We start from the raw sequence: 14,102 nt of genomic DNA, 5'->3' as shown, positions 1-14,102 counted from the left end.
AAGAAGAAGAAGAAGAAGAAGAAGAAGAAGAAGAAGAAGAAGAAGAAGAAGAAGAAGAAGAAGAAGAAGAAGAAGAAGAAGAAGAAGAAGAAGAAGAAACAACAACAACACAAGGGACCTCTATGACTAGATGATATGTCCTAAAGAACAGAAATGTTAGAGGCATTTACCAAGTTAACTTTATCATAGCAAAAACTACAAATGTTACCTTTTCAAACCTCTACTTCCTGACAATTTTAGTCATAACTGATTTTGTTTTAGCAGAGACACTTAATGGAATAGACTTCAAAAAAGAATATAAACAAGATTTTCCCTTGATAAAGTAAAAATCTAAACAAATCAATTTCATACTAATTATTTGGAAGTCAAAAATCTCAATATTCATTACCTGAACTAAAAAGTCAACACTGTAAATACAATAGACTTGTATTTCAAAAGAAACTGAATAAGAAAGCAAATATAAACTGAGGGGAAACTAAAATGAATACTTACTGAGCATCTTAATCTGAAGAGCTATGAACTGGCTTTCCCACCGCCTGGACCTCCCCTGCTTAGGTAAAGCTGAGTGATCAGAATTAAGCAACTTAAAATAGTTCTCCAGTATGGTACTGGTTTCCACCTGACGCTGGTCAGAGCTGCTAGTGAGAAGGATATGCACCACTTGTGTAAGGCATTTCAGAGTTAGTTCTCTCTTTCTACCCACTTCCTCAGGATCTCCTTCTTCCCATGAATCACAATCAGACAAAACTCGCATAAGAACTTCCATGGTGGCTGGAGAAATTGCTTGCAAAGCATTCCTCTGAAACATTAAAAACAATAAAAGATAAAATTAAAGTTTTACACATTTACAATAAAAAACTTAGTACACCTATGAGTAACTTCTTTTAAATAAATGAACATAAAGATATTAATTGATAACATATTCTCAATAGACAATGCAAATTTTACCCATATCTAAGTCTTACTTTGCTCACTACTAATCTGAAATTCACTTTCCATCCTTTGCAGCTAAAAGTAACATGTTGAGATAGTTCTGCTCGGAAAGAGGACAAAGGTCATGAAAAGGCTATTTAAAAAAAAAAAATGAAATGGGGATCTTTCTTTTCTCCCTGTCCATCCTGAGCCTGGAGAGCAAACCCAATGCTTGGAGCCACCTTTACATTAGAAAACATAAAACCCAAGAATTAAAGAGTAGACAGAGAACAGAGGGTAAAACAGGATACTCAAAGGGTCTTGGCCGATGAACAGTTCTCAGTTTCTGCACCTACTACCTGCATTTAAATTTCTTAACCAGGAATTTTAAAACATCAATTTCAGCCAGGTATGGTGGTGCACACCTTTAATCCCAGCACTCAGGAGGCAGAGGCCATCCTGGTTTACAGAGTGAGTTCCAGGACAGACAGGGATACACAGAGAAACCCTATCTTGAAAAAAAAAAAAATTACCAACTTCACTTAACTTCTTTTAGGTTTTGCTATTTACAGGTAAATTCATGTCTCAAATAACTTAGTTATATAAAATTAACTGATTCTACAAACATTTTTGAAACTTTTTATATTAAGCAAGTGGTTGTTGTTGAAATATAGTGAAGTCAGGCCTGAGAGTACAGGCCTATAATCCCTGCTATTTTCTGAAGTTAAGGAAAGAGGACTAAAAAGTTCAATTCTTGTGTGGGCTACAAGGTGAGTTCAGGAATAGTGTAGCTGATTCAGTGAGACCTCGAAATTCAATTGTGGGAAAAAAAGGGTTCAAAGCTGGTGTATAAAGTACAATGTCTAGCATATGAGAATCCCTAAGTTTACTGTACAGTCATGCAGGAGAAAAACAAATCTAATTAACAAACATAATTGTGCAATAGTCTGTAGGTAACTTGATCTCATTATTACCAATAATAGGCAATAAATAATATTATGGAAGAAAAGTACTGATATCACACTCAGTATTCAATCTCCCCTAAAATCTTTACTAGAATCTGTGATGTTTTCCTGGATACATGGCTACCAAGACTAAAAATCATATTGCCTACTACACCTGCTGATAAAAAGGCCCAGGAATTGAGTTTTATCACCTAGACATGTCTGTCCCTTTCACAGTCTCAATGACGGGGGTTTAGTAAAGGACACACAGAAGGACTGAGCAGATGCAGTGGTACACATCTCTAATCCCAGCACCTGAGATGCAGAGGCACACAAATTTCCATGGTTTCGAGGCTAGCCCAATCTATAAATGAGTTCCAAGCCAGGCAAGGCTATACAGTGAGACTTTTCTTTAAAAGGGGAAGGATGAGGGAGGGAGGAAGAGGAAATGAGAGTGATGGCCTGTTTCTTAGTTCTCCTTCATGACCCCAGTTTTGTGTTCCAAATGATAACACTATGGTCAAAACTCCAGCAGCTACTAACAAACTGACCTTCAGAAGGAATCAAGAGTCCCTGCAGAGCCTAGATCCAACACCTTCCCTCCAAGCTGTTGACTACCTTTTTACTTTCTTTCTTTCCCCCCCCAAGTGCTAGGGGCTGAACCCAGGGCTGCCACATGCTGTATGCACGGCCTCACTAAGCAACACCTACAATTCCACAACTGCAGGGTTTTTTCCAAAGATAAAAGAAACTAAATTAAGATTGTATTTCATTATTATACAGCAAATCAAAAATTGGATACAATTTTAACTCCCTTAGTTTTTATAAGTACAGAGTACTTTGTTCATTGTTTTAACTTGATTATGTGTCCTTTAGTCCTTACAACTATTCTGTAAATGTCACTGTTTCCATATTATAAATAAGTAAATTAAAAGACAAATAATTTTTCTGAGCTCGACCTCTGTGTAATGGACACAGATTCAAAGCTAGGTCAACCCATGTCCTTACTCTTAACAAAACATGACAGGTTCTCTTATGTATAGCCACAGATCTAAAAGACAAATGTGTCAATGGAAAATTCCAGCACAGTGCTTTGGAAAACACCTGTCATTGGACTTTTTTTCTTTTATGGTAGGATCATTTTTATATCATCAAGTTGACTTGAAAGTCAACTAAGATTGCCTTACCCTAACCTAACACCCAGCAAGCAGCCTTCTGATTTCAGTAAGTTTAGCTGACTTACTCATCACAAAGATTCTGAGAAGTTTTTATACATAAAACAATAAATTGAATCTCTGGTATCTTTTATTTTTCATAGTAAGTGTTCATCACAGAATTATCTTTGAGCTTCATAACCCATGGGTTCTAACAGGAATATGTCTCTAAATACTCAAAGGTGAAAGAGATTCAAATAGGTTTTCCCTCGGTCAATGGCAATACCATTCTTATTTTTTCATGTATACCTGTCAATTCCTATACACAATGGTGATAAAAGGTTATGAAAATTGTGAGATAACAATCCAAAAGAAGAAAATCAGTTAATACAGCAAAGTGATAAGGCAGATGTAAAGCAGAAGTAAGGCCAGCTAGTGGTGACACAAGCCTTTAATCCCAGCATTTTGAGAAGCAGAGGCAGGCGGACCTCTGTGAGTTTGAGGCTAGCCTAGTCTACAGAGTTAGTTCTAGAACAGCCAAGGCTACACAAAGAAATCTGTCTCGGAAGAAGAAAACAAACAAAGGAACAAACAAAGACACCAGAAAGTAAAATATAGACAACTGTTCTATATTTCCTATATTATTTCAATTAGGATCAAGAGAAGTCCACAAAACCAACCGGGAAGTCAAATAGAGACACTGGATTCTAAAAGGGGACAGAATAAATAAACCAGAGAAAGAAATTTTAGCAACTATAAAAGAGATAGGTATGAATATGAACTGGATGTGAAGACCATTAAAAGAATAGTATAATAATATAGATACAAACAAGAATAGAAAACATGGGGAGAGATTTTCAGCAGTAGGAAACCCAATCTTGGACTGGATTTACATACTAGAAAACACACTAGATACATTAGATACATTAATTAAAAGGAATCAGTTAATCTGGCACAAAAGTATGTGTCTGGAATCCCAGCCTTCACGAGAGGCAGGAGGATCCTATGTTCAAGGCCAGCATAGGGTTACATAGTTAATTCCTATCCCAAAATACAATCTTAGAGGCAAAAAAGGGAAGGGATTACACATAAATATATCAAATCATCGGTTTACGCATTTACTTGAGAATAAAACAGTAGCCTCTTAAGTCTCCAAACAAAACAATAAACTGTAACCCAGTATCCAGTGTCCCTACTTGGGCTTCCTGGTAGATTATAAGGACTTCTCATCACCTGCTAGAAGATAAGGAACACCTGTTGATATATAACTAAAAGTTCTTACTGGCATAAAAAAAAAAAAAAAAAAGAGCCTTGTGAGAGCTCTCAAGTGTAGAAGTATCTAAATATCGTCTCCAAGATGCCTTACTAAACACAGACAAGACTAGTTCTAAATATCCAAAGTGATCAGGTAATATGCACAATATCAATGAAGTTTTGTATTTAAATGAAATTAAAGTTTCAAGAATTCTAGGTTTTTAAATAAAATTATAATCTAAACATGTAACTTACTATATGTACAAGAATGTTCCATGTAAAATAAAAGACTACTATTTCAAAACAGGAAGACAGAGAAAGAAAAGAAGGGGAATCCAGACATGGTGGCTGTGAAAGTTTGTTTATGCTTGGCCCAGGGAATGCCACTATTAGGAGGTGCAGCCTTGTTGGAGAGGTGTGTCACTGTGGACGTGGGCTTTAATATGCTTGTACTAGCTGCCTGGAAGCCAGTCTTCTGCTAGCTGCCTTCAGAACAAGAGGTGGAACTCTCAAGCTTCTCCAGCCCCATGCCTGCCTGGATGCTGCCACGCTCCTGCCTTGATGATAATGGACTGAATCTCTGAACCTGTAAGCCAGTCCCAATTAAATGTCATCCTTACAAGAATTTCCTTGGTCATGGTTTCTGTTCACAGCAATAAAACCCTAACTAAGACAGTGGCATACACCTTTAAACCCAGCACTGGAGATGCAGAGACAGTCAGATCTTTGTGAGTTCCAGGCCAGCCTGGTCTACAGAGCCAGTTACAGGACAGTCAGGGGTGCTACACAGAAGAAACTCTGTCTCAAAAGAACAACAACAAGAAAGTTTTAGAAAAGAAAAAGAAGAAAGAAGATTGGAAAGAAAGGGGGGAAGGCAGGAATTCAAAGAATCTATAAACTTGAATAAAAACATATTTCTTTATTTGCAGTAGACTCTTTGAAATTTAGTATTTCTTTCAAATTTAAATGTAAACAAAACACAACAATGTAAGCAATACTTGCCATTCTGTCATGAATAAAAATTCTATGTACTATATTATTACTATAACTGTTATGATATAACAGGACCCTGCATAGCCTATCAAATGTTGGCCCTTCATAGGTCAGATATCCTGTTCTTTCAAACTCCTAGGCTCAAGGACTCCTGTCAACTTCCTGCACAGCTTTGACTAAAGCTCTGTAGCACATGCCTTACTCACTGCTGTGCCCTGCTGTTTTATACATTAGGAAAAGCCATAGTGGGATTGGAGTATAGCTCAATGGCATGAGTATCTGTCTATATCATGTATGAGGCCACAAATTCAATCTCAGGACCACATAAAAACATTCACACAAGTGCCAGGCACAGTGGCTCACCCCTTTAATCCTAGCACTCAGAAGGCAGAGGCAGGTGGATCTCTGTGAGTTTGAGGTCAACCTGGTCTACAAATCGAGCTTCAGGACAGTCAGGGCTGTTAGACAGAGAAACCCTGTCTCAAACAAACAAACAAACAAACAAAACAAACAAATAAACTAAACCACACATGCACAATGTCATAAATTTGTTTTCTTAACATTTCAGCAAATTTCAAATTAGTTTGTCTTTTATGATATGTATTTTACTTTAGACATTTAAATTCAAATAAGGGACTTTATCAAATTCCAAAAGGGTTATCCAACACAAAGTGTACATAAAGGGTAAAGAATTTCTCATTTAAACTATATGGTTTAAGAAAGCATATACAATGTTCTCTCTGAATTATCATTATTAGCCTGTTGGCAACTAGTGGTTGTACTCAGCATGTCAGAAACATACTTTTTAAGACACCAAACACAGAAAAACTAGAAATGCGATTCTGCAAATGAAATTAGTTGGGATTGCTGGAACATGCATAATTAGTTATATAAATATATTTGATAAGTGCAAATAGGCAACAGAGTGACTAAATTTATAACTCTGAAAATCAAACTGGCTAGAATTTTATTTCTTCACGCCTATAAGGCTGATTTCCTCTATACTTTAAAATAATAACTAGTAACTAAAATCCAAAAGAGATAAGAACTTAAATTACCAAAATTTGTCCAATCTATTCATCCAGTAATACTGTCAGTGCTAATGTTACTTAAGTTTTTAATGAAGATTTTAAGAAGTTTAGTTTCAAACAAAATATAAATTTAAAAGTTATATGAAGCATCGAGTTATAAAGACACAGACTACATTAAGTAAATCCATGGAGAGACTTTTGTGCTGTTAACTACTATACATTAACTTCAACACTGTCCTCACCTGCCCACCGGCTACAATGGCTCCAAAGAGATGCAATAAGCAACACTTAAGACTTTCCTTGAGATGTTCACTTTCCTGAAAACATTCTGTGAATATAATACACAAATAAACAAATAAATAAGATTTCTATTTCAGAACACAATTCATGTCTAAGGAATGCTTGAAATTGACACATAAAGACCTATATGCAAAAAGGCTAAAAAATCTGTTGAAAGGAAAGGCTGACAAACATTTGTTATGTTTCATTTAATTCCCATAGTAATCCATATAAGGACATCTTGTCCCATTATGAATGAGCTACTGTAAGTTATTACCTCATCTAAAGTGACATAGTTACTAAGTGGCAGAACAAGAACTTACCCCCACTCCTAAATTAAATTCACTTCTTTTTGTTTTAGCAACTGACCCTTTAATGAATTACAAAATAGAAGAGTTAAATAAAAAGATTTACTAAATCAACTCCAAGAATCAATTTCTCAACTTCTAGCACCTATAAGTGTTTTAGCATAATAAAACTTTTTGCTATTTTTATTTTTTTTATTTTATTTATTTATTTATTTATTTATTTATTATATGTAAGTACACTGTAGCTGTCTTCAGACACTCCAGAAGAGGGAGTCAGATCTTGTTACAGATGGTTATGAGCCACCATGCGGTTGCTGGGATTTGAACTCCAGACCTTCGGAAGAGCAGTCGGGTGCTCTTACCCACTGAGTCATCTCACCAGCCCCTTTTTGCTATTTTTAAATGCTACATGTCAAAGAAAAATTAAGGCAGAAAAACAAAACAAGAAAAGTTTCCCTTTGACCTAGTCCTGAATATACCAACATTCTCCACCTTAAAAAATTATTTTTTAAAGAAAAAAGGAGCTACATAATATACAGTCTTTCTCAGGAATTCAGGGGTCATTGGTTCCAGGAGCCTCACCTCAGAATACAAACAGCCATGGGTTTGTTCAAGTCCCTGAGTAAAACGATGCAGAATTTGCTTGGAGCCTATACCAACCCTCCCATATATGTTAAACCATTCTAGATTACGGAAGCTATCTAAAATGATGTAAAAGGTATGTAAATAACTGTAACACGGCACTGTTTAGGAGGTGAAAACAAGAAAAAGTCTAGGCATGTATAGATGCAATGTCTTTCCCACTACATGATTCCAAGCTACAGGTCTAGATATGTGAAACTCATAGATATAGAAAGTTAACTGTCCTGAACATGCTTTTAGGTTTTAAATTTATTATGGATATTACCATAATTTGACAGATAATCTACCTTATTCATCTTTATTACCAAAGCACAAAATTAAATCATGATGAGCATTTCTTTAACCAATCTTCCTTGATCTCTATCCCCAGTTTGCATTACCCAGTACTCTACTGACAAACTGTTGTTCCACACCGATTTTGGGAGAGGTGTTAATAAGTTCATGTGCATGTATGTGATGCTCCAGAACACTGGAATTACAGGCATGTGCTACGGTGTAGGTCCTCATGTTTGCACAGCAAGTACTTTAGTGACTGAGCCATCTGCCCAGCCCTTGTCTGTCTTTTCTTTTTACAATCCTGTAATAAATGCTGTTTGCCTTTATTACATCTTACACAACAGAATGACAAAGATCAAACCTCATACACACCACTGCCAAATAGAGCTATAAAGTGTTCTAATAGAAAATTGTAATTAAAAAAATGAAGCCATTACAACTATGTTGGAATAACTGTCATACACATGCTTTCCTGTTTTAAACAGTATAAAATGGCCAAAATAGGTCCCAGAAATCAGGTCAGGAAACTCTGATATATAGAAGGTGGCAAAGAAGCTGAGCTCAAGGATCACTTCAGACTTGTTTTAGGGATACTTTCAGAATTACTGCAGAGAGTGGTCCAAAAGACCAGTTTAGGGACCAGAAATAAATATAAGTAAAGCAACTGAAATCTGCAAAATGGAATACTGGAATGGAGAAAATTATACAAAATGCTCCAAAAATACATGTTGTACTTGGTTTGTGTCTGAGTAACAATCCTCACAAGATAATATAAAATTCCACAGTAAGGCAAAAAAAAAAAAACCCTCCAAAGATGGGTAAGTAGAACTGTCTTATAATCTTACACTATGACATAAGGTGAGTGTTTCATTCAACCACATGTATAAATAAAATATAAGAAAAGAAATAGTATAAAGGATATAAAAAATACATACCAAATATTGTCTAATCTTAAGTTCGTTAGGAAGGGCAGTGAGATGAATCAGCAGGCAAAGTCAACTGCTGCCAAGCCTGCTTGCCTAAACGCAACATCAGCATTCACAGGTAGACCAACTACCTTCCTCTGATGTCACATGCATGCAGCTATGTGCAACATATAACAACAGAGATTTTTTTTTTAATTTTTTAAAGTATGCTAAGACTAGTTGTATTAATGTCTGGCAAAACATACAACAAATATTATTTCAGATAGGGATGAACATTTTGATACCAAAAAACAAGAACAAAACAAACAAACAAAAAGAACATGTTTTCTAACTATTATTACAAACAAAAAGAGCATGTTTTCTAACTATTATTATCAAAATAAAGTTATCTGAAAACCTTTTATATGAATATTGTACCAAAAGTAGAAAAAAAAGCCCTGTCCTATCCAAAGGCGATGAAAAAGAAGAAAGGAATTTTGAAAGTCACACACAAAAAGCTCCAAAGACACCTACTTTTGAATATTCAAAGCATGCATCCCTCCCCAAGTCAACCTCAATGTCTTCAGAGATGTTCCAGAGCAAATCAGTATGGTCACTTCACCCCTATAAATATCCCCCAACTAAGTCAACCATTAAAAAAAAAAAAAAAATCAACAACAAACAAAAAAAAACCAAGGTAATATGACTTCTATTTCAAAGTCGAAGTCAATAAACATCAAATCAAACAAGTTTTGAAGACAATGTATGATACCGAAACAGATAATTCAATACCTTGATTGGCCTGGTGGACAGAAATGGGCCTACTATGTTCCACTAGCTTCTATCTATAAAGTTTTGGATATGTCAACAAATTGGAATCATTTGAGACCCTAAATCATCTAACACAGCCTTTCAATGTCCTGGGTCACAGAATATATGTAAGTACCATATCCGAGAGTCATATGACTCAGCGCACTGATCTATCAAAGCCATTCAGATCCTTCTTAATCCTACCACTAGAAAACAGCTTAGGGCCTTTGGGAAACTAACTGGCTACTATAGACTTTGGGTTTCTATGTATGGCCTTTTAGATAAGCATCTAAATGAATCACTAAAAGGAAGCAACCAAGTTCTCCTTCATGGGAATAAGAACAAGAGAAGTCTTATGATAAAGTAAAAGCTTTACTCAGGGCTTGGTCTTTGAGGGTTACCCCAACCTGGCAGACCTTTTAAATTGTGTGTTACCAAATAGCAGGGTATAACCCTGGAGTTCTCAATTAAGTCCTAAGTCAAAGCTATCTATCTGCTTATAGGATATTTATCAAAATTGGCTCAGTTGCCCAAGGGTTGACAGGATATATCAGAATAGGAGCTATAGTCTCTAATCCCAGCACTTAGAAGGCAGATGCAGCTAGATTCTGTGAGTTCAAGGCCAACCTGATATACTCAGTTCTAGGACAGCCAGAACTTTGTAGAGATACCATGGTTCCAGGAACCAACCAAACAAAAACAAAAACAAACAAAACAACAAAAATAGTAGCTGTCATAGCTCTCTTAATAGAAAATCCCTTTGAATTTACTTGAGCTATCCACTGCCTTCTTATACTTTACAGCAAACAACCTTTCTACTAAAACTGAAATCTCCCAGTGGTTTAGATATTCTTCTTTTATGTTACCAAACTTGGCTACTTGGTAACTGAAACATTTTTTGTAACAGTGCTCCACCTCAACTCCTCTACTTTATTTCCTTCCTAAGTATGGTTTACCTTATTCAAAGTTCACAGACTTAATATGGTTCACTGACACAAGTTCCTGTGTGAGAAATGAAGAATAAACCAGTTGTTATTTTTCCCCTTACAGATATCACAGAAGCCTAATCTCTGCCACCCAGAAATCAGCATAGCTGGTTATAAGAGCAGGCTAATTTGCACTGTTACTTAACCAGGGCAAATGGGCAACTATGTATACTGACTGTTATGGTAATGCATACACACACTGCCCTCTGGAAGAATTTACCCTACTGCTAAAAATAGTTTCATCAATTATGGATTTCAGATTCATTAGAAACAATATAGCTGCTGGCTGAAATAGCAGCAATCCATTAAAGGGCTATCAAATAAGTCAGAAAGAAACCTTAGGAAAGCAACAGAGGAGATGCAGCAGCCAAACAGGCAATGAACTGTCCCTTACTGGAGCTTGGTGATCCTTGCCAAGGACAGAGGCCTTCCAACTCAACCTGAAAGGGCCACTAAAGTAGCTGAAGCCCTCTTTCTGGAAAATATTCCTCCATTTGGCTTCTCAAGAGCTCTTAAAATAGCAATGTGCCTTTATTTGCTTCCCAAATCACTCAGTATATACCCAAATCTCTGGGAATTTGAAGCTATCTTCATGACAATTAGAGGCCTTATTCTTCTAAAATGGTGGGAGATTTTCATCAAGCTGTAAGGTTATTTTTAAAACATTATGCCAGTATACTCAGCTTATCCGAAGGGCAAGATTATCAATAGCCCTCCTCCTACAATAGCTTTTGTCTTAACCCCTTCACAGGTGACTTGTCAATGCCCTTTTCTATATGTAGATCTGTTCACTGAAGAGGAAGCCCAGTCTAACCAACACATTCCAACAAGGTTATAAAAATCACAGGTGCCAGGCAGTGGTGGCACATGCCTTTAATCCAGCACTTGGAAGGCAGAGGCAGGCGGATTTCTGAGTTCAAGGCCAGCCTGGTCTACAAAGTGAGTTCCAGGACAGCCAGGGCTACACAGAGAAACCCTTGTCTCAGAAAAAAAAAAAAAAAATCACAGGTTACAGAGACTGCTTAAGGGTTATGGAGGCTGCCTAAGCTGTTTTTCAATGGGGAAAAGTGTTCATATGAATTTACTTGGAGAAACCTTAGGGCCAACAATTTACTGGCTCGCTCGCTTTTTCCCTCCCTCCCTCCCCCCCCCCCCCCCCCTCCCTCTCTTCCTTTTTTGTGGGTGTGTTGGGGGGGGGGGGGGGGGGGGGGGAGGGGCACGTGTTTGTTACGGCACAGATGTAGATGCCAGAGGACTACCTGGGAAGGAGAATCATTTATTCTATGAGAATGTGGCTACTGGTAGGATTCCTGTGCTCCAGTGAATGAGTTTGCTATCATGCACACATGGGACACAGTAACTGGAGAGAGTTTATTACAGAGAGAGAGAGAGAGAGAGAGAGAGAGAGAGAGAGAGAGAGAGAGAGAGAGAGTTGTGAAGGGTGTGCTTTGAAGTAGTAGTTGTTGTTGAAGGAAAAAGGGGGTAAATTAATATTTCATTGTATATGTGCATGTAATTCTCAATAATAACAAAAAAAAGTTTCAGAAGAAGCTATCTACGCCTTGTTATCTGTACTTAGCTCTGGCCAGTCCTTGTCTTTTTATATCCAAGATAATAATTAGTTCTCTTCAGGCTAGAGAGACAGCTCTATGGTTAAAAGCATATTGCTCTTGCAGAGGGCCTGGATTTGATTCCAAGCACCCCCACTACGGTTTACAATCATCTTTAATTTCATTTCCAAAAGATCTGATGTCCTCTAATGACCTCCAACAGGTACCAGGCACATATGCAGTGCACATACATACATACATACATACATACAGGTAAAACAGTCACATAAAATAACTAGATCTAATTTTTTAAAACCAAAAATTAAAAAATAAAAATTGTTATTCATATGGGTCCAAACTATGCTCATGCCAATAAAAATAAAAGTGGGTCTATGGATGTTTTTATTCATCCATACTACTTGTGAACTTCTACAGTACATACTCCTCTTCAAGGCGATGACTAGAGTCCACTACCATAATACATTGATTTTGCCACAGTTAGTTCTTTAACCTTAAACCTGGTTGCTAGATAGGGTTTCTCTAATGCTTTAGTAACTCAGTAACGTTTAGTAACTTTAGTAACTTTTTGAAATCAAAAAAGCAAGCCAAGTGTGTTCAAAGCATGAGACAAGGACAGCAGTGCTGGAACACACTAGCCCTGTCTTTCCAGCAGTCCTCTCATAGTAAAAAACTAATCAAGTCATCAGGAAATTTTCAAATCTGAGATAAAGAAAAATGGATGAATAACAAAAGCTGTATAAGTCAGAAAGCCATTTAATCCTAAGAACAACAGATCCACACCTGCTGTTATATATATCTAGGATGGATCTTTCAGTTTATGTCAAAATATTACTGCCACTGACCCATGAGAATGGCTTGTTACTGAGACACGGGTCAGCTCCTAATGGCACTTCATGGCTCTAAGGCACTATCCTGGCATCTTTGCTGCCCTTAGGATGAACTTGCAAGTACAGTCTAAGATTTCCGAATACAGGGTCAAAAGTAAAATTTCAGATTATCCTGCTAATTTCATACGTATAACCATTTAGCTTTCATTAGACAACTGATTGTGCCCCTGTAGAAATCAACCACAACTTTGTTTTTTTATCTTTGGAGAGCTGCAAACAAGTAGAAATCACATGTAGAACAGGACAGTTACCAAAGTCACTCTGAAATGCCTGATATTCTAGCTAGTATCATCACTAAACTTCTAAACAAAAAGACCCTCTCTTCAAAAGTCTGTAAATGTATTTTCTTTGTTCTCTGTGTTTTTGTTGGTATTCCTACACCAGCTTCCCGAGGAGGAGGTGACCAGTATCCAGCATCACTATGGGATGACTGAAATATGATTCAGTGCATCTCTAGTGATTCTTGAATTTTTACTGCTTAAAAGTTTTTATTCCATCTACAGATTCAGAGAATGTCTTTTTAGTATATTAAAATTCTTATTACATATATTTAGGACGCCATAAATTATATAGCTCAGGGAATTTCTCTTAATTCTAAATTACAAATGATTTAAAAAAAAAAAAAAAAAAAAGTAACTGTACCCCTTCCGGTCTGCGCCAGCATCGGGTCACCTAGGGCACGGAGTAGGTGGACACCCACACAGTCCCTAGAGGACTGCCCACGGGATCTTAGGATCACTGGTGAGTGGAACACAACTTCTGCTCCAATCCAATTGCACACAGGACCTGAGACAGCACTAGGGAAGCAGAGAACCGGCCTGACCAGGGGCACAAGTCCCTTCTGGTCTGCACCAGCACTGGGTCACCTAGGGCGCGGATTGGGCAGACAAGCCCTATGGTCCCTAGCAGACTGCCCAAGCGATCTTCACAATAGTCACAAATAATGTAAAATACCTTGGTGTGACTCTAACTAAAGAAGTGAAAGATCTGTATGATAAGAACTTCAAGTCTCTGAAGAAAGAAATCAAAGATCTCAGAAGATGGAAAGATCTCCCATGCTCATGGATTGGCAGGATCACCATGGTGAAAATGGCTATCCTGCGGAAAGCAATCTACAGATTCAATGCAATCCCTATCAAAATTCCAACTC

The 14,102-nt window shown here is 37.1% G+C and overlaps 1 protein-coding gene across 1 annotated transcript in view; it reads right to left on the bottom strand.

Moving 5' to 3' along the window:
• Nbeal1 (neurobeachin like 1) overlaps positions 1-14,102 on the bottom strand; it is a 162,006-nt gene that overhangs the window by 111,371 nt on the left and 36,533 nt on the right. Inside the window, exons 8-9 of the mRNA XM_021198528.2 lie at positions 6,531-6,616; positions 493-799 (exon numbers count right to left, since the gene is read on the bottom strand). Of these exons, the coding sequence (XP_021054187.1) occupies positions 493-799; positions 6,531-6,616 (393 nt within the window). The remainder of the gene's footprint in view (positions 1-492; positions 800-6,530; positions 6,617-14,102) is intronic.

This window comes from Mus pahari, chromosome 5, assembly GCF_900095145.1.
Source record: "Mus pahari chromosome 5, PAHARI_EIJ_v1.1, whole genome shotgun sequence".
Taxonomy (NCBI): Eukaryota; Metazoa; Chordata; class Mammalia; order Rodentia; family Muridae; genus Mus; species Mus pahari.
This window is presented reverse-complemented; position numbering and strand designations above follow the sequence as displayed.